This window comes from Tenrec ecaudatus, chromosome 13, assembly GCF_050624435.1.
Source record: "Tenrec ecaudatus isolate mTenEca1 chromosome 13, mTenEca1.hap1, whole genome shotgun sequence".
NCBI lineage: Eukaryota > Metazoa > Chordata > Mammalia > Afrosoricida > Tenrecidae > Tenrec > Tenrec ecaudatus.
Genome location: NC_134542.1, coordinates 63,828,136 through 63,849,372, shown reverse-complemented (window position 1 = coordinate 63,849,372; position 21,237 = coordinate 63,828,136). Strand labels below are relative to the sequence as shown.

The 21,237-nt window shown below is 44.7% G+C and overlaps 1 protein-coding gene across 1 annotated transcript in view; it reads right to left on the bottom strand.

Moving 5' to 3' along the window:
* The window catches only part of CHN1 (chimerin 1), a 215,165-nt gene that overhangs the window by 110,475 nt on the left and 83,453 nt on the right, over positions 1 to 21,237 (bottom strand). The window contains exon 5 of the mRNA XM_075529496.1: positions 19,472 to 19,585. Coding sequence (XP_075385611.1) covers positions 19,472 to 19,585 — 114 coding nt within the window. The remainder of the gene's footprint in view (positions 1 to 19,471; positions 19,586 to 21,237) is intronic.

Here is a 21,237-nt window from a genome sequence, read left to right as displayed (position 1 = left end):
TGATTTTTGTTTAAGAAGCAAACCTCAGATCCAATTAGGAATTGTTCTTTTCAAGCATTAGCAAAAACCAGATGTTTTCACTTGGATGAGTTTTATCATTTTCTAATATGGAACACTGCTTTCTTCACAGTAAATCTTTGCTTCAGAGCAAATAACAAGGTGACAGGCACATCCCCTGCCTCCTGGAATCTCACCATCATACTAAACTCAGCCACAGAGAACCACAGTTGCATTTACAGAACATGGAGGAGGCCCATTTTGCCATCTGGTTGTCAATTCTACCGCCTATTATCAACCCCTGTCATAGGCACTGAAGCTAAATTCACAGAATCTGGCTCAGCATCCTTCTGAACCACCCACTACCAGCTGAAACTAACTACCTACGGCAGCGATGGCTTTTGTCAAATATAGTGGTTTCTTACACAACCAGAGAGCCAGCCAGACAACAGGGGAAATGCCGGCAAAGACTGGAGCGATCACTTCTGCTATCCAGACTCCTCCAAAGCCAACTCCCTACCATCAAGTGGATTCCAACTCATGGAGACCTCACAGGACAAAGTGGAATGGCCTCTTTGAGTTTCTGAGGCTATAAATCCTTCCAGGAAAACACAATCTCATTTTTCCTCCCTCGGAGCAGCAGGTGTGTTGGAACTACGGGCTTGGAGGTCAGGAGCGCAGTGCATAAACCACCTTGCCACAATGTTTCCTTCCAGATCTGGTTAGCCATCTTATAATAATCACCGAAAATAAGATACAAAATACACACCAAAAAAAACTCATGGCCACTGCGTTGATGCTGACTCACAGTGACCCTATAGGACAGGGTAGAACTGCCCCTGTGCATTTTCAAGACTGTAGCTCTAGAGGACAGAAAGCCCCGTCTTTCTCTCATGGAGCAGCTGGTGGTTTTGAACTGCTGGTCTTGCAGTTAGCAGCCACATTCGTAACCAGTATGCCACCATACATTTCATAAAAACACATGTATCTTATAAAAATGAAAATTTTCTGCAAGGATATACAAAATTATGTGGTACAATCTTTACAAGTCTGAAAGGGAAAGCATTATCATTGATCATTGATGCACGCATTTGTTTTGCTTGAAGTTTTAACCATGTCAAAGTATTGTTTTGATCATCAAATAAAGATATAATAAACTAAGATGGATGCAATATGCTTTCTTTTATAGTAAAAGGATACTGCTTTTCTCTGTAAGTTATCTAAACTTATAAAATTATTTTTATAAGTGCAAATGATCACCAAATATCTTTACAAGGGAAATTTAATTTAAATTATTGAACTTCATATACACTTGACTTGGCTTTTCTTTCTTTTTTTTCTTGTGTGAAAAGTTTATTCTACAGAGTTAGAATACATTTCCCCTTTAAAAGCTTTAAACAAATGTTTTTCTGCCTTGTAAAAATGATAATGTGCTGACAACTTTAAAGGTTTTTTAAAATCATCTCAACTCACTAATGTATTAGCAAAAAGTTTACCCTTGAGTCAAAACCCTTGTTAAATTAGAGTGCTTTATGATTTTTTTTCACCGTTTCCATTGTGTTACAATTTGTTTCTTAGTTCTTCATGATTTAGCTAGTTAAGTTTGTTTCCCTGTCTGTAAAAAGGGAAAAAAATAATATCTACCATATAAGTTTGTTTTGAAGGTACAATTTCCCCCCCCACCCCAAACTGTATGCCTCTGTAGTACCAAATATCATACCTGCCCAGCCCTGTTGGGGACTGGGGAGAGGCTTATGCAGTCTTGGGCTAGTCACAGCTGGCCATCCTCAATCTCAGGGAACCAAACAACTTCATTTTCTCAGGGTGTTATACCATGAAAAGGTTCAAAAATAAGAGGAGATTCATGTAACGTATTCACCCTAGTGCCCACCATATAACATTCCATAAATGCTCTTATAAAACTGTTCTTAGGTCCACTAATAATATATTTGCATATGCCACATCATTCACAGAAATGGAGTCAGATTATCAACACATTCTGCCCAAAACTAGATTGCCACAAATTTGGAGAATGTAGCTTGTTCCCTTTGACACCTGAGTATATGTAAGCACGGCTAGATCCCTGTTTTTCTTTACGATGCTGGAAATCGGTGGGCCATCCCTTTCTTAACGAAAGTTCCCGTTAGTTGGCCCAAACTCAGCCCCAACCTAAATGAAGTGCTCGAGTTAATTAGTCCCAAGCCATGCCTTAAAAAAATTACAACTCACAAAAAATATCTTGATATCTATCGGCTTTTTAAAAGAATCTCAGTACCTTCTTTCTGCTTTTAACCTATTGCCTTATAGGCATACGATGTGGGCAGGCAAACCATGAAGCCCATCCTGAGACCCAGCCTGAAGACAAAAGGTTTGAGGGATGATGTACCAATTAACAGGAGAGGTGCACATCAAAACCACAACGAGTTGCTACTTCACACCCACTGCAGCGGTTACTTTGATTTGTCAACTGAACTAAGCTATAACTCACTGCCATAGAGTCGATTCAGACTCAAGGTCACTCCATAGGACAGGGGAGAACTGCCCTGGTGGGTTTCCCGAGACTGTAACTCTTCACAGGAGTAGAAAGCCTCCTCTCTCTCCACCAGCTGACCCCGAGGTTAGCCGCCCCACATGTAACACAGCTGCTTAGAAATAAAGGGCACTGTCTTCAATTAATGTGGTGGAGCTTTACCCAAAGTTGGAAGGCCTTTGGAGCAAAAGCTGCTTTCCTGGAGAAGGGATTCTGCTTCAGGAATGCAGCATCAATTCTTGCTAAGCTGCCAGTCTGCCAGCCTATCTTACTAATTTTAGATCTGCCAGCCTCCACAATAACACGACTCAATTTCTTAAAATAAAGATAGATATCTATAATATATGGATATCTATATATAGTATTCCTATGTATTTTACATCTACATGTATTATACATTTAAACATTCACATGATTCTGTTTATCTGGAACCAGATCTATAGTCATTACAGATGGTTATAATCAAAATGACAGATAACAAGTATTAGCAGGGGTCTAGAAAAATTGGAATCCTCATATAGTGCTGGTAGGATTATAAAATGGGAGAGCCAGTTTGAAAATCAATTTGGCAGTTCTGCGAAACACAGTTATCACAAAAATCCACTGCTGTTACGTGAACTGTGCCTCATGGAGACTGCATGTATGTTGAAGTACACACTGCTCTGCAAGGTTTCTAAGGGCTGGTTTGGGGAGGGTGGATCGTCAGTCCTCTCTGACAAGGTGTTCAGAGAAGACTTGAATTGCTAACCGTTTGGGTAGCAACTGAGAATGTTAGCCATTAGCACAACCCGGGGCCCAGATCACCCAGCAATGTCACTTCATAAAAAAATCAAAATATATGAACATTAAAAAAACCTTATGTACAAATATTCACAGCAGTATTATTCATGAAGCCCCGCAGTGGAAACAACCCAAGTGTCTATCGACTAATGAATGGATAAGCAAAATGTGGTATATCCATACAATGGCTTATTATTTGTCAAGAAGAAGGAATGAAGTACTAGTACATGCCAGACCGTGGCGAGACCTAGAAACCATTATGTTGAGAGAGAGAAGCCGGACCACGAGAGTTCCCATATTACATGACTGCAGGCATAGGAAGTGTCCACTGTAGGCACATGTAAGGAGATGAAGCAGCAAACATGGATTGTGAATGGATATGAGGTTTCCTTTTGACACGAGGAAATGTTCTAAAATTGATGATGGCTGCAGGACTTTGTGAATGTACTGTGAGCCATTGTATTGTATACTTTGAACAGGAGAATTGTCATATGAATTATGGCTCAGTAAAAGCGTTAAAACAGAATACATGAAAGTCAGGCTTGCAAATAAAATCAGAAGGGGAAAAAAACATTGCAATTTTGAAGTAATGGAAGCGGTGCTTGGTTGCTAGCATTGGCAAATTCAGAAAGCTCTTTGGACTTAATTCCGCAAAGAGAAGAAGAAAGAACTGAGGAGGCAATTCTCCCTCCTTTCAATGTTTTCTTCTATCAAATTGATGCTTTAGAAAGCAATCTCTGAGTTTCAGTGATTTACAAGAAGTGTACCTATCTATATGAACTTGCCAAAAAGGAAAAAGAGAGAGAGAATTCCTTCTTCCCCATCCCCACTCCCAGCACTGAATTCTAATGCATTACTTGAAAACAAACCAAACCAAAAAGACTCCAAGGTTCTTAATGGCCAGCCTAAATATCTCAAGTGTGTTTGTTTCTTCCTGTAGAGGAACAGGTAATCAGAAGGATGCTAGGTGAGCACATAGAGTTCAGAGCAAGAGGCCCAGGGGGAACCCAAGTGTCACCAGGGGCTATTTCTCAGACTGTCCCATGAGGAGAGGGCCTCCTCCTCCGGAGGTGCTGAGCTGCAACTCGCTCCTACCACAACACCCACGGGTCTGGAGCAGTGCTGTAGGGAGGTGGCCCCCCTGCAGACCAACGTGACCCCGCGAAAGCACAGCCCCACTTATGTCGGCACTGCCAAAAGGCTCCAACACAAAGTTGGGACGGATCCCGGAGCACTGGCCCCGGGGCTCACCTTTCAGTCTATTGAATCAGGCATGACCGGTCCTTCTCCTAGTGAAGTATCCAAACGAGTTGATGTGCTCAGTTGAGTCCATTCTTCGGAGACTCAGAAAACACTGTCTTTCATTTTGACCCAAGGTTACAGCCCTGGCAGAAGCATTCCTCAATCCCAGGGCTGAAGGAGAACGAGGGAGGAAGGTAAGTTACATCTGTTTCTTCGACAAAGAAAAACAGGTCTCTCTTCTTTTCTTTAACTATCAAAATGATACGCATGTGGGTGGAGGCAGGGGCGGGGATCAAGCAACCTAAGAAAGTACTAAGTAAAAGCTCCTTGAAGTTCATCATTCAGAGAGGACCAGTAAGAGCACTTTGTGATCAATCTGTGAAACGCCTTTAACCGATGCGTCCCTTGTAGGGGTTACAAGTCGAGTCGGTCCTGATGCAGAGACCCTGTGCACAAGGAACGAAACACTGCCAGGCACTGCACCTGTTACGGAAATAAAACAAGTGTGCCCAAGCATACTGCTCTATGCTTTTTAAGTTCTCCTCTGTTCTCCGTTATCTGAAGGCTGTCTAGGTAATTTTGCCACCATGGTCAGCATAAGTGAAGCAAGGATGTGCCAGTCACCACGTGTGCACGTAATTCTCCAGAATGTGTCCAAACATGCCCTGGAACATTGCGGGCACGGGACTTACGGGGTTCGAGACTCTTGTGTCTATGTCACCATGCCCTCCTCCTAATCTAGATGCTAAAATGAGTCCGATTTAAGAGACATGTCTCCAGAGTTACCAAATAACATGTCTCTTCAGAGCGAGCCCTTAAAATTCTAGAGATCTGAAAATGCTTTTAAAGATCAGCTCTCCACGGCCAAACAAAAACTGCTCACTGAATTAGTTACCTCACAAATGCCTTTACAGCTCATTACCCCCACCCTAGCGCCTCATATTGGCCCCACAGTGATATTTCAGAACTGTAAGTGGGGCTGTACTTTCTTTTAAAAGCCTTCAATAACTCCCCATTTCCTACTGATAAAGTCTACATTCTCAAGGATGGAAGGGCACACACTTAACATTTCTGCCTCTTCCACAAGTAACTGTTCTGCTGGTTGTGCCCAAAGGGTCACTTTTATCACACCCCACCTTTCTATTCAGTGAACTCCTAGTCTGTCTTTGAGAGCCAGCTCAAATCTCTTCATTCTTGGCCCACTTGGCTAATGTCGGAGTAAGAGAGCAAGTTCGGTAAGTGCCTCCAGTTTTTATGATGCAGTTTTCTGGGCATTGGGCTCTTGGCTTGGAGGTTTGAGATCATGATTTCATGGGACATTCCAGTTGATTGGCATAAAAGCATGTTTAGTGCCCCTCATACTTAGGGTCTTAAAAGCTTGCAAACAGCCGTCCAAGGCACAGTGGATCTCTGTTCATTTGGAACAACAAGGAAGGAGAGTCAGAAATGGGAGGGTATGCAGTGGCTGGCTAACTGCCTCCATGAATAACTGCATCCTTTGACAGAAGAATTAGATGGTGCCCAACTACCATTACCAAATATTTTGGTCAAAGATTCCATAGAAGAATCCTGATCAAAAGGGGGGAAATGTAGAGCAGAATTTCAAATTTTCTCCTTTTTTTCACTTCTCTAGAAATTTTATTTATTTATTTTGTTTTTGTTTTTATTAAAAGATCATTTCATTGGGGGCTCTTACAACTTTTATAACAATCCATACATCAATTGGTTCAAGCATATTTGTACATATGTTGCCATCATTCTTTTCTAGACATGTACTTTGTATTGAGCCCTTGGTATCAGCTCCTCTTTTACCCTCCCCCCCTCATGACCCCTTGATAAGTTATAAATTATTATTATCTTCATATCTTACACTGACTGCTGTCTCCCTTCCCCAATGGTTTCTGTTGTTTGTCTCCCTCGAGGGGGGTGTGTAGTTATGTGTCAATCATTGCAATTGGTTCCTCCTTCCTCCTTTCCTCTCCCCACCTTCCCCCTAGACTTTTGGTATTGCTATTCCCGTTCCTGTTCCTGGATTCTGTGTGCCGTGAGCTCTTATCTCTTATCTGTACCTGTGCACATGCTCTGGTCTAACCCACTGTGAAAGGCAGTACGATAGTAGGGAGGTGAGGAAGTCTCAAGGAACCAGAGGAACATTGTGTGTTTCATCAGTGCTTTACTGCATCCTGGTTGACTTATCCCTTCCCTATGACCCCTCTGTGAGGGGATGGCCCATCTCTAAAGATGGGTTTGGGGGCGGGGGAAAAAACTCATATCGTGAATGGGGGGGTGCGTGATGGGACTCCAATGCCCATCTGTAGACAGCTGGACATCCCTTGCAGAGGGGTAGTGGGGAGGAGATGAGTCACTCGGGGTTCAATGTAGCAAGAACGAAACTCAAAACTTTTCTCTAGTTCTTAAACGCTTCCTCCCCCCAATTATCATGATCCCAATTCTACCTTGAAAACCTGGCTAGACCAGAGGATACACAGCGGTACAGTTGGGATCTGGAAACACAGGGAATCTAGGACAGATGAACCCCTCAGGACAAATGGTGAGAGTGGCGATACCGGGAGGGAAGAGGGTGTACAAAGGGTGAACCGATCTTGGGGATCTATATATAACCTCCTCTCTGGGAGATGGGCAACAGGAAAGTGGGTGAAGGGAGATGCTGGGCAGTGTAAGATAAGATAAAATAATAATTTATAAATTATTAAGGGTTCATGAGGGAGGGGGAGAGCGGGTAGGGAGAGGAGGGAAAAAAGGAAAATGAGCTGATTCCAGGAACCGAAGTGGAAGGTGAATTTTGAGAATGATGAGGGCAACGAATGTATAAGTGTGCTTTACTCAATTGATGTATGTATGGATTGTGATAAGAGTTGTAGGAGCCCCAATAAAATGGTTTATAAAAAAAAGATGGGTTTTGGGTCTCTGCTCCGACTCCCCTTATTCTCAGCAATATGGATTTTGTTAGTTTGTTATGGGTCTTCTGGTGCCTGTTACCCACTTCCAGGGACACCTCATGATCTTGCAGGCTGCTGTGCTTCTTCCACGTAGGCTTGTTGCTTCTCTGATAGTCCTTTGTTTAACTTCAAGGCTTTAAGACCCCAGGCGCTATATCTTTTGATATAGCTGAGCACTCTTGCTTTCTTCACCACATTTGTTTATGCACCCATTTTGTCAAATCTTCTTGAGCTCTAGACTTCCTAGAGCCATGAAGGCTGGATGAACCCCTGAAACTACTCCCCTGAAATCACCTTTAAACCTTAAACTCAGACTCAAAGGAGCAGCCCCACTGAAGTCACCTCTTCCTGATGGATCTGGGGAAGAGTGGGAAAGAGAAGATGCTGATATGATTATATGACGCAGCTGTGAATAATGATTGAAAGGCTTAGAGCGGAGGCAGTGGACTTCCCAGGCAGTGCCCACAGTGCAAGAAAGTACCTTTGGCCTTGATGCTTGCTGACAGAATGGGGTTCCTCCAGGCACTGATAGGCAGAGCTAAAGAGCTTTGTTCTGCTCCCATGAGCAGACAGAAGCCAGGTGACTGCCACAGGGGGGGGGGGGGGAGAGCCTGCCTACAGCCACAGTTGAGAAGAAGTCATCGTATTGACGAGTTGGATCCGGAGTCATTTCTGATCCTGAGCTGTGGCCTGTAACTTCCCTATTTAAACGTCACAGTCATTGAGTATGGTCCATCCCTTCTGGTTGGCCACTGCAACAGACTACTGAGCTCAGCGGAGAAGTAGAGAGGAATTGGTGAAAGAATGAGCCCCGGGCCGCGGTGCTGGTAACAACCCTCTTCCGGCTTGTGAAGTAAGAGGAGGGCAGACACCTCCCAAATGGCCTGTTTCATACCTGGCCTCATATTAACAAAACAAACAGGGAGGAGAGGTACTCACACCCGATTTTTTGTTTGTGCTTATTTACTAAAGGTAAAACCGGATATGCTACTTTAACATGGGGTTGAGAGTGGGAAAGGACTTGTAGAATTTCATTATGGATGCATCCTCACTTGCCTATCACGAGGAGCCCGGGGAGTGCCGTGGGTTACCTGCTGGCTACTAACCCCGGGGTCATCGGTTCAAAATCACCAGCTCCTGCATGAGAGGAAGATGAGCCTTTCTACTCGCGGAAAGATTCACAGGCTCAGAAACCCAGAGGGGCAGTTCAGTTCTGTCCTGTAAGTCAGAATCCCCTTGCGCCAGTCAGCTTGTTTTTTTCTATCAGTTTTGCCTAACAGAAAGACGCCCCTACTGAGTGTGTTCATGTACAGTACTGGCTGGCGCTGCTTGTCTAAGAGATGTGGATAGCCACCTCAACTGTTCGGTCATTGAGCCTTACTCTGGAAACCCATATCCTGCAGAAGATGGCCCCGCCCACATCACTAGGCATGGATGCTGGTTAGATAAGCCAATCAGTACATACTTGCCTGCCATCTTTACTGACCACGGGCTGGAGCAGAGGGCAGTGGCCTGGGCCTGACCAACTGGAAGGGAAAGAGGCACACTGCGAGGGACAGGAACGGCTCCTTTGCATTCTCTTGCTGCGTGAACAAAGAGGCACTCAAGGCCCATGCCCCTGGCAGTCCCTTTAAACACTTACTTTCGGCTGTTGTTGAGAAGAGCCAAGCAAACCACGGACAAATTCAACCCTTTCTATATTTACAATGTGGACAATGAGTTACATTCTTGGAGTTATACAACCACACTCAACCCTCCTTCTCTTGGTCGCCTCCCTCCCCATGTTAACACAACCAACTGTCCCTTTGGGTTCCCATCTAATCTTTCAAGTTGTGGTTGTAGTCTTCATCCATATAGGTAGTTCTTAAAAGAGCATAATGCTCAAGACCTTTTTTTTTTAACCTAATTACGTTAAACTACTGTGTTCGTTGGGGTAGACTAGAGGAACAAATTCAGGGAGACTGATGTATATAAGAAAGAGCTTTATATAAAAGAGCAATCATATAGTAAGAAAATATCCCAGCCCAGTCCAGATCAAGTTCATAAGTCTGATATTAGCCCATATGTCTGGTACCAATCTATAAATTTTTCTTCAGACTCACGCAACACATGCAATGACGCCAAATGCAGGAAGATCACAGGCCAGTGGGTGGAAAGTCTTGTGGATCCAGTGGCAGTAGAAGCATCTCAGCGCTGGCAGGGGTCTCCACGTGGCTCCTTCAACTCCAGGGCTCTAGCGTAGGTTCATGTGTCTTGTCAACAGGAAGGTCTCACAGGGATTGTCTGTGTCCCACCTTCAGAGTGCTATTTATCTCATTAGCGCCTCCCAATGAGGTCATCAAGCTGTGACCTGATTGACAGGCTAGACTCCACCCCTTCACAAATTGACACCATATTATGTAACTACCACGACTGGCTAGTTTTAAGAAGACTTCAGGAGTTATTCTTGGTTTAAAGTTTAAAGATAATCTCAGGGCAATAGTAGCAGGTGTTCATGTAGACCATTGGCTCCGGAAAATCTGGAGTCTCTAATAATGTGAAACTGCTGTTCTGCAGGTCTCCCCATGGGGTCATGACTCTTCTATAAAATCTTTAAATGTTCAGTCAGGGTAGCTGAGCAGGGTCGTCCTTCTGCTCCGCAGGCAAAGGAGGCAGTTAGCCACACAATTCATTTCCTCCTCCAATTCTTAACTCTCCTTCTTCCTCTGTTGTCCGGGCCTTCCATGCTGTTCACACAAACATCAAACAGGACTGTGCGTTGAACAAGAAGGTAGAACAGAAGCACTGAACATCTTCAGAACAGAGCCCTGGCGTGTAGTGTTTGTTAGCAGCTGGGCTGCTAACTGCACGTCAGCAGTTTGAAACCACTCCGAGAGGGAAGGCTGAGGCTCTCTGCTGTGGGGAGACGTTGCAGTCTCAGAACTCCGCCAGCGCTCTGTCCTCTAGGGTCATTAGGAATCAGACGTGACTCAGTGGCAGTGAGGTGGGGGATAGTAAATCTAAATGTGCTTGAGTTAAAATTTAAAAACCACAAATACATATAAAACATAAGTCAAAAAATTGTAGAATATATTTCAATTTACATACACCAAACAGTATCAAGAGTAAATAACTGTTATGAATCAATAGGAAAAAGCCATATAATAGAGCAGCAGAAAGGGCAAAATGTGTGAACAGGCATCTCCTGCAAGAGAAAAAGGAATGGTCTATTACTGACGAAAAGATGCCTAGCCTCGATGGGAGTCGCGACATACAGATTAATGACCACACTCTAGGAGACTGGAAAAATTGAAAGCCTGACAGCAGGAAGTGAAGCCAAGAAAGGGAGCCAACAGTCTCTGCCCTGCTGTAGAAGATAGGTGACCATAATGGCTTTGGGGGAAAAACAGCCTCATCTAGTAAAGCAAACGATGCCCTGACTCAGCAATTCCACTTCTAAGGAAGCATCCTAGAGAACTTCTTACAGGTGTGTGCCAAGAAACATGGACAAGTGTCTTCATAATAGGACTATTTATAGACACTCCAAAGGAGAAACCGCGCAGACGTCCAGCACTAGTGGGAGGGATATAAATTATGCTCTACAGAATAAATGGAGGACATAGAGTAAACAAAAACCAAACTTGCTGCCGTCGAGTCAATGCTGACTCACAGACCAATGCATAGCCACGGCGCCACCAGAGCTTCTACTATTTAGTAGTGAAAATAAATGAATGATAGTCATGCGCACTAGCAAAGATAAATCTCTGAAGCATAATGTTAGAGGGAAAAATCCCATATTTTCTACTTACTTGAAGTTCAGAAACAATTCAAAATAGATGGCGAAGGGAGACGAAACATGTTATAGATGTGAAGAGAAACGCGAGGGACTGGTAGCCATCATTCAGCAGAGGGCTGCTTCTGTGCCCGACTGAGGGAAGCAGGATGGGGTTCTGAACGTAACGAATGGGTACTGTCTTAGAATGAACACTGGGTGCCTATGACACGTGTGGTATCATGATACCTGGCAATCTATTTTTTTAATAAGCTTGTTCTAGCTCTTTTCATTTGTCACACTGAATGTACTAAGAAAAATGTCTTCTGCAGGAAAATTTAAAAATATGTATATATATTTTACAAGTACATACAAATATAAAATTTATATTATAAACATATCTAAAATGTATATCTGTAAAATATATAATATATTTTAAGAATTATTTGTAAAACTAAAAGGGAAAAACTTACCAATAAATGCCTTAAATTAGTATAGGTTACTTTCAAGTGATCTTCACAGTGCTCTTTCATTCATCTAAGTATTATCAAAATCAGAGTACAGAAACCCCACCGCCCTCACTCTCGCTGCGATGGAGTTGATTCTGACTCACAGCCACCCTGCAGGGCAGACGAGAACTGCTCCACAGGGTTTGCAAGACTAAATCTTTACAAGAGCAGAAAGCCCCACCTTTCTCCCTTGAAACATCAAGTCAGCTCAAAGCAACCCACTTCAGTTAGCTGCCCAAAGTTTAACCCACAGTGTCTTCTGAGTCCTTTACAGAAAACCCCAGTCACTTTTAAAGCTCCTGTGAGATGAAGCCCAGTGCCTGCTCACGTGGGTCCTTTGTCCGTATCTAACAAACGTGCACTGGGCACCTACTAGGTTTTCTGAACCAAGAGATCAACCTGAGCAAAGAGCAGCCCAGCCAGCCAAGCCTGGGTGGGAACTCCAGTACGACAGGGTGTAGTGCAGTGATTCTCAACCTTCCTAACGCCGCGACCCTTTCAGACAGTTCCTCAGGTTGTGCTGAGCCCCAACCATCAAATTACGTATTTCCGTTGCTACTTCGTAATCGTCATTTTGCTACTGTTATGAATCATAATGTAAATATCTGATATGCAGGATGTGTTTTCATTGTGACAAATTGAACATAATTAAAGCATTGTGATTAATCACAATAACAATCTGTAATTATACATTGTAAAATATTTATTTCTAATGACAAATAAATGAAATTTTGTCATGAAGCATGGTTAGCATGGGTAACAGTCTTCACACCAGGTACTCATCTGTGGGCATATCTGCATGTGGGCGGACTGGCTTGGAGATGGATAGAGGAGCCGTGTCTCATCCCCTTAGAGAAGGGTCTCGGGGAGGAGACGAGCTAGTCAGGGTGTGATGTAGCAACGATGAAAAATACAACTTTCCTCTAGTTCCTAAACGCTTCCTCTCAGTCGCCACCCCCACTATCATGATCCGAATTCTACCTTACAAATATGGCTAGACCAGAGGATCTACACTATATAGATAAGAACTGGAAATGCAGGGAATCCAGGGCAGATAATCTTTTCAGGACCAGTGGTGTGAGTGGCGATAGAGGGTGGGTTGGAAAGGGGGAACCGATTACAAGGATCTACATGTGACCTCCTCCCTGGGGGACAGACAGCAGAGAAGTGGGTGAAGGGAGATGTCGGACAGGGCAAGACATGACAAAATAATAATTTATAAATTATCAAGCATTCATGAGGGAGGGGGTAGCAGGGAGGAAGGGGAAAAATGAGGAGCTGGTGGCAGGGGCTTAGGTAGAGAGCAAATGTTTTAAGAATGATCAGGGAAATGAGTGTACAACTGTACTTTACACAATTGATGTATGAATGGATTGTCCTAAGAGTTGTGTGAGGTCCGAATAAAATGATTTAAAAAGAAGAAGAAGAAGAACTGGAAACACAGGGAATCCAGGAAGGATGATCTCTTCAGGACCAGTGGTGAGAGTGGCGATAAGGGAGGAGGGTGGAGAGAGGGTGGGTTGGAAAGGGGGAACTGATTACAGGGATCTACATGTAACCTCCTCTCTGGGGGACGGACAACAGAAAAGTTGTCTCCCAAAGGGAGATGGTGGACAGTGTATGGCAAAATAATTATTTTTATTATCAAGGGTTCATGAGGGAGGGGGGATCGGGGAGGGAGGAGGGAAATGAGGAGCTGATGCCAGGGGCTTAGGTGGACAGCAAATGTTTTGAGAATGAGAGTAACAAATATACAAATGTGCTTTACACAATTGATGTATGTATGGATTGTGATGAGTTCTATGAGCCCCCAATAATATGATTTTTTATAAAAAAGAGCAGTGTCTCGGTTCCTAAGACCATTGGAAGTATGTGTGTTCTGATGGTCTTGGGTGACCCCTGTGAAAGGGCCAAAGGGTCGCGACCCACAGGATGAAAACCACTGGTGGAGGCAGATGTTAAAGCCCAAAGCCCATTGCCACCAAGTCAATCCCCTCAGGCAGAGTAGAGCTGCTGGGTGGATTTCCGAGACTTTCCTGAAGCAGTCTTTGCAAGAGCTCCTGGTGAGTTCAGACTGGGGGCCTGTGCTGAGCAGCTCGGTGCCGAAGGGAAAGAATAGAAGGCTGTATACCTGGTGATGAGAACCGCTTTATGACTGCACTCGACTGGCACCATCACTCCTCTACATAGCACCGCGTGTTTTACACAAAGATCCTCAGGGAAACATTCAGCCGCCTCCACCACCAGCACCACCCTCTGCACAAGGAGGAGATAACGGGGATGAAGGGAGGTAGGTGTTGCTTGAAATCTTTTGCTCTGCTCACCACGACGAGCTTGCAGATTACCGCATCAGATGTTAAGTAAAGAGCGACTATTTGTGACGGCGTGAAGCATACACTGGGGTGGGGGGAGGCCAGCAGGCCACAGCGTGCATGAACTAGTTCAGGAAGTGATATTCAGAATAAAGGGAGTGGAGGGCAGGGGTGGGGGTGGGGGTCCTTGAGAAATATTTCCTAAAGATGGTTGGGTTTGGTTCTGTGGGGTGAGAAAAGAAAAAAGTCCTTCCAACCATTAGACAACACAGGCACAGTGCCGTATTCATTCCTGTACTCACACAACATGCCAGGGTTCCAGGACCGGTTGGTGGAGGCGAGGTGGGGGGGTTGGCGCACGCAGGAGACATAGCTCCAAATGCAAAATATAAACGACAAATTCAAAATTAATTTAAGAGGAAATTCATTTTAAAAGAAGAAACCATTTTAACAGCAGCACTATTTAATGAAGCGTGCAGTATTTATGGAGCCTGGACACAAAGCTGGTGCTGCGGTGGCCGGCAGTTTGAAACCACTCCCAGCTCCTGGGAGAAAGAGGAGGCTTTCTACTCCCGGAAGGGTTACAGTCTTGGAAACTCACGGGGCGTTCTCCCCTGTCCTAGCCGGCCTGATGAGTCGGCATCCACCCGGAGGCAGTGAGCTTGGTTTCTCACAGTATTTGATCTACTCTAAGCGTGGGCCCTCTAGATGACAGGGGCTGGGGCACACACAGAGGTCTCACAACACACCTTTGAGAAAATCCATTTCCTGCAGTGTCACAGGCTGACGCAGGGCATCTGAAGGTTGTGGTGGTTATGGGCCCGGGAGGGGAGTTGGGTTGGACTCATAGTGACCTGGTGTACAGCAGAGGGAAACTGCCCGGTGCTGTGCCCGCCTCTCAATTGTGGTTATGCTTGAGCCCACTGCTGCAGCCATTGTGCCAACCCAGCTTGTCCAGGGCCTTCCTCTTAGGGGCTGTCCTTCTGCTTTCCCAACATGATGTCCTTTCCCAAATACGCTATCCATGCTGTAGTAGTGAACTTGGGAGAGGACGTCACGCTGGGAACATATCTGGGAGCAAAAGTGGGGGTTCCATTTTGGACATAATAAGATTGAGGTGTCTAAGGGGAAACCTGAGTTCAAACACTTATTCCTAATTCTGGAGCTGATGGTTGGCACAGTAAATATATAATAAGCAATTATATAATAAGCAACGGTTGCTACTGACTGTACAATTAGGCTCCATATTAATGGATTATTTGTTATAGTAAAAATAAAACGACTTCTATGAATTGGGAGAATCATCAGTTGAAAAGAAAATTAGATAATAATAATACCAGTACAACTTCTACTTCATAGTCTCATGAGACTTCCCTGACATACGAGGGGGTACTCAAAAAAAACCCAGAAACACTGTCCCCCACTGTCTCCAAAGCTATGTATTTAAATTTTTTTACAAAACAACCTATCACCTTCAAAGTACTCTCCATTACACTTAATACGTTTGTCAAATCTGTGATTCCATTCTTGGAAACATTTTTCAAACTCATCTGTTTGGCTGACTGAAGTCACTGCCCTCATTTTTTTTCTTTGCCTCTTCTACATCATCAAATCGCTGTCCTTTTCATGTCCCTCTCCATTCACAGAAACAAAAAGAAGTTACATGGAGTGAGGTCATGTGAGTCCAGTGCATGGGGCAAGAGAGCCATGCTGTTTTTTTGCCAAAAACTGGCGCACTGAGATGGCTGCATTAGCAGGTGCATGGTCGTGCTGGTAAAACCAGTGCCCTGTCTGCCCTATCAGGCCTTTTTTGTCACACACTGTTATGCAACCTTTTCAGAAACTCTAAATAGAAAGCTTGATGAACAGTCTGACCTAGTGGAATGAACTCCAAATGCACTACAAGTCAACATTCTCATCTGTTTGGGAAGTTGACAGACATCCAGAACAAGGTTTGTCATCGATCAACATTTCACATTTTGGGAAATGAGAAAACCACTCGTACACTTGAGTTTTCCCCATAGCACTGTCCTTGTAAGCTGTATTCAACATCACAACAGTTCCTGCAGCATATTCCCCAAGCAGAAAACAAAATTTCACAACCACATGCTCTTCTCTTAAATTGATCATCACAAAAAACGAGATTCAAGCGACATTGATTTTATGGAAAAATTCACTGCAACCAGAGAGAACCTTCCCAGGTGATGCCACTGGGTGCACTAACTCGAGTTCCTTGATGCTCATCTAGCAGGGGGGGGGGGTGCATTCTACAATGGCTCTGCTCCACACAGCGCAATTCAGGGTGGTTTTTTTGGAGGGGGATGCCCCCTCATATTTTGAAGTTAAAAAAAAGAAAAAGGTAAAACTTCAGCAAAAATTGTTCCCTTTACCCGCCATAGCCCCTTGCACCTGCCGTTTCCTTTCTATGCGATACTCTTTAGGTGGTTTTAAATGAGACAAAAACAAAACTAAAACAACTGTATGTAACCCAGACCGATAAGTTAAAAATACTCCCACCAATGTAATGTTCATCTGTTCTCCACTTTCTAGTTCAGAATGTACTGCATCACATCCGGGTGGGAAGTGATCACAAAGTCAGAAGTAGCTTGAGAGAAAAGGGTGGGGAGGAGGAAGCGCTGGTCAGCTCTGGATTTTACTTAAGTCCCTCGGCCTCAGTTATTTGCTGGTGTCGCCCAGAAAAACTGCATGCGGCCCATACTAATGTTTCAAGATGGGAGACAATAACGGTGATGGACACATCTGAACTTGGCAATGAGGCAGAGCAAATAAGTTCATACTCCAGCGAGTGACCATGCAACCTTCGAGAGAGGTAGGAAGGACAGAAGGGGTAGAAAACAGAATGATGTGTCGCTTTGTTGTCCCTCCACCTGCCACTCTTCCTCCTTCCTTCTCTCTCAACCTTTACATCACCCCAGGCACTCCAAGGATGAGATGAGATGCAGACTCCTACAATCATTACAAAGACAGTCCCAGGGAAAGGACGCCATGTTGGGTGAAGCAGAGGTCAGCAAGAAAGAGGAAGGCCCTCAAAGGGGTGGACTGGCAGTCAGTGGTGGCAACAATGGTCTCCAGCCTCCCAACTGTGAGGAGGGCACAAGACCATGCTTTGTTCGACTGCTCGTCGGGTCACTGTGAGTCAGAGCTGACTCCAGGACAAGAAGTACACAATATTAAGAGCAAAAGATGAAGAAACCAACTCTAAGATAAACTCTGTAGTTTGCCCCCAATGTGTGCTCCAGTTAATTTACCGACAAAACTAACAGGTGTTTGAATTTCCTGTCTGGTGTTTTCCCCCTTGGATCCCACAATATAAACTCATAGAGCTGTATGATTAATTAATTACTGGTTGGTTTGCATTTAACATTTTATTATAAAAATAAAATTTCCATGAACTCCCATACCAAGCAGTGTTCTCCTGGTATGTAGTTGATTCCAAATCCAATATGAAGTAAAAACGAATTCATTCATTCCCATTCATCATAGAGATTAGGATGAACTCTTGTGGTCAGGACTAAGAAAAATCCCTTGTGTACATGTGAGAGTTGGGTAATGTAAGAAGCAGATGGAAGAAGAACTGATCAGGGCGTCAAACTCAATTAAAATGAAGGCCATTGGGTGCATCAGGCAAGATTCATGTGGGCCACATCACTTTTACAAATTTTGTTAAATTTATAGTTTGAAGTGAAGACTCAGGAATATGGATAGGATAATTAAAACACTATATAGTTTCTTTTATTTAAACTTTTATTTTATTTCATTTCATGTATTTATAAAACTAAAAAAAATTTTTACCCAAAACTTGCCGGTGCTTTCCTCCTACTAGTTTTTTCTTACCTCTTATGCTGTGACCAGAAAATATAACAAAATAAATAATAAAAAACACAAAAGTGTTGGGACCGCTGACAAACGTGAAGCACAATTGTAATGGCTTCCCTTTAAAAATGTTAACTAGTGTTGCTGCTAGGTCTGATTCATAACAGCACAACCCAGAGCGCTCCTTTTAACCTTTTCACTACTGGGATCTGCTTACATGGCGTGACACTGAGAGTGGCAGACAGATCACTTCCAAACGTCACCAGAACCGAGACAGCGCGTTTATACATGTCCACGGGCTCGCCCCCAGGAAAGGCACTGGGCCACGTGTATACTCGTCTTCGGTCGTTAAAGGGTTAACTAGGGAATTGTGTGTGCGGTATTGCCTCCATCTCCCCTAAGCGCTATTTTCTTCATAACATTTTTGTCTATTTTCATTTTATTTCAGAGCATCACGAGCCACTAATGCCTGCGGGCCACCAGTTTGACGCCCCTGCTCTACATTACAGGATTGGCGAAGAATATGTTGGGTCTGCCACGGACAACCAGAAAACTCACATGCCCTTTTTTGAGGAAGGGACACAGAACATTCCAGAGAAACAAGAGCAGAGTGACTTTGTCTTGCTTACTCCAGACACGGCATCAGGAGAAACCTGTCACTGGAAAAGAACAACATGCTCGAGAAAACAAGGGGCACCTCCCAGGAAGTGGGTTGGCACAGCGGATGCAGCAACGGCTCTAAAACCTGAACCACTGTGGGGAGGGCACAGCGACACAGCCACTGACAACCGCTGGCACGCAGGGGCCTGCGTGGCTGAAGGGCTTGCTGAGACACGGCTGTATCACGGCTCTAAGCACTGATGATGCCACCATCTCTCTCTCTCTCCGCTCTCTTAAGGTTCTGGCTACCCAAAGCAACGCCGTTTCTTTGACCTCTTCCTTAGGAAGCTGTTATTCAAGCCTTTCCTAAGATGGGATGGATGCAAGCAGGGATGGAGGCGAGGGGGGGGCACAAAGAAAGACAATGGAACATTAGGCCACGTCTCTGCCGAGCCAGCCGTGTGGCGCCATGAGAGCACGACTTGGCAGCCAGGCTGGCGGGGTCCGAATCCCAGCGTCATGAATTACTGAGCGCCGTCGCCTTGGCCAAGTTGCTTAACAGCTCTGTCCTCTCCTTCCTCATTTGTGAACTGGGAATAGCAACCGGGCCCACACTATGGACTTGAGTGAGGATGAAATGAGGCTGGAGGCCCGGCAAGAGAGAAGCCAATGAATAAGCCTGTGCCTGTCATTGTTGTTCTGATTGCAGGGGCGTAGGAAGAGTCCCTTCGGGGCCCTGGAGTGTAAGTAAAAGGTAAGCAAACTTCCCTGGTAGGAAAGGGGAGTGCACCCACGAAAAGCCACAGCGATCATTCCTGTTAGCCCATGTACTTAGTCCTTATGCGAGACGACATGGGAGCTGGCGCGACAGGAGAAACATTGGACAAGGGGTCTGCCGGCGGGTGGAAGGAAGCAGCCACAGGGAAAAATGCTGCAAGGACAGGCCCACCACCAACCTTAAAGCCAACGTGTAGGTCCCGGGCTGGCGCTGGCTCTCTCGGATGAGGTAGCCCCCCTCGGCCACACTCAAGAGCTGGTCGGCCGCTTCTCTGGAGATCATGCCATGGAACCTGAGAAAGGAAGTCAAATCTTTTTATGATCTTCTACTAAAGCCACCCCTCACCTCCGCCCCCCGACTTTTGGCTGTGTGCTAGACAAAGTACCCCCGCTGTGGAAGGGGGCAGTTGGGTTTCACTGTGCTGGGGTTTCCCGGGGCCTGGCCCCTGGCCAGCTTCAACGGGGAGAACAGCACCAAAGTAGCTAACTCACCCACTTAAGGGGCACCAGACCAGCCACCCTCAGGAGGACAGTCCCCTTTCCACACAGCCATTTGCCCATATGGACACGCCAAATACACAGACGTGTCTCAATTTCCTAACACTAGGGGCAGTGCGCCCGAAGGCTGGCTTGCAGTCTGTGCTGGCAAGGTGCCAGGAGCCTGGGTTGCCCTTAATTGGCATGATTGCCCAATAATGGGCATAATCAGCATTGCTGGGTACTCAAGCCAAGAGCAAACGACTGTAACATTTGCTTTTACTCCCTGCTAAAACCTTATCTTTGACTAACAAAAAAAAAGAAGAGAAAGAATAAACATGAATTACAGGGTTGCTATGAGAGTCAGCATCGACCGGACGGCACTGAGTTTGGGGACAACTAGATCCATCTAGAATCTCGGACACAAAACACAGAGAAAGGAGAAATGGCAGAGGAGGTCGGCCACCAGTATTAAAAATACAAAACCGCCTCGCAGTCGCACGGTGATTCACCGTTTAATAAAGAAGGTACGTACACACCGTCTCCTTACAGGTAACTGAGCAGAGTGACAGCTAACGTGAAACTGTGTGGCTACACCGGCATAAAGCACAAAACGTTCGCATGAATTTGGAATGATCTATTTAGATGGTCTTACCATGGAGACATCTTTTTACAACTTCCTTCAGGCAAGAGGCAACTCGGGGTGTTTCCCTCAGAGTAATGGTAAGTGTTCTTGATTTAAGCCTCAGAAGTGGTCATGGTAGGTGTGTGCAAACCATCCTGGTTATTAAAACATTCAAGTATAACAGTGGGCCCCTAAGGTTTTATTATCTCCGTAAGTCCCTTCATCATTCAAAACTAGGCCCAGGCCTGAGCCAAAACCCTGAACCTACTGGGAGCAAGAAGATGGTGCGTGACCCCTGCCAGCTACACAAACCACCGGGGTACTTCCTGCGTGATATCTACTCTAAGATGTCATGCCATCCGTTCAGGAAGCAAACAGATTATATTATCTGGTTTTGTATGTTGTTGCTATTGTTTTTTTAAATACGCCATTAATTTAAAAGCAAATCTTTCACGAGAAAACAAGGTTTGGGAATGAAACTTGACATTGTTAAAGGACTTTACTCCTGGTCACCCAACTGATTCAAACTTTCCTCCCCTGAAAAAGATTTACGTACGAAATGGCACGTGTTACATTTAAAAGTCCAGTTTAAAAGCAACCAGGATGTGAAAGCAGAAGAATGACTGAATAAACTGTGATACGGCCCCACAGGCCAGAGTGATTCCAATTTGGAATCACCTACCCCACCCCCTCAGAGCAAATTGTCCATTCACAGATTTTGAAAATTTAGCATAGAATTATAAATAATTTTTGTTTGCTATGTATATTATTAGCTGGTACATTTCCAGGTCATGAAAAACAAATGATTGTGGGGTTACAAGCACTTTGTGGATAAGTGCAACA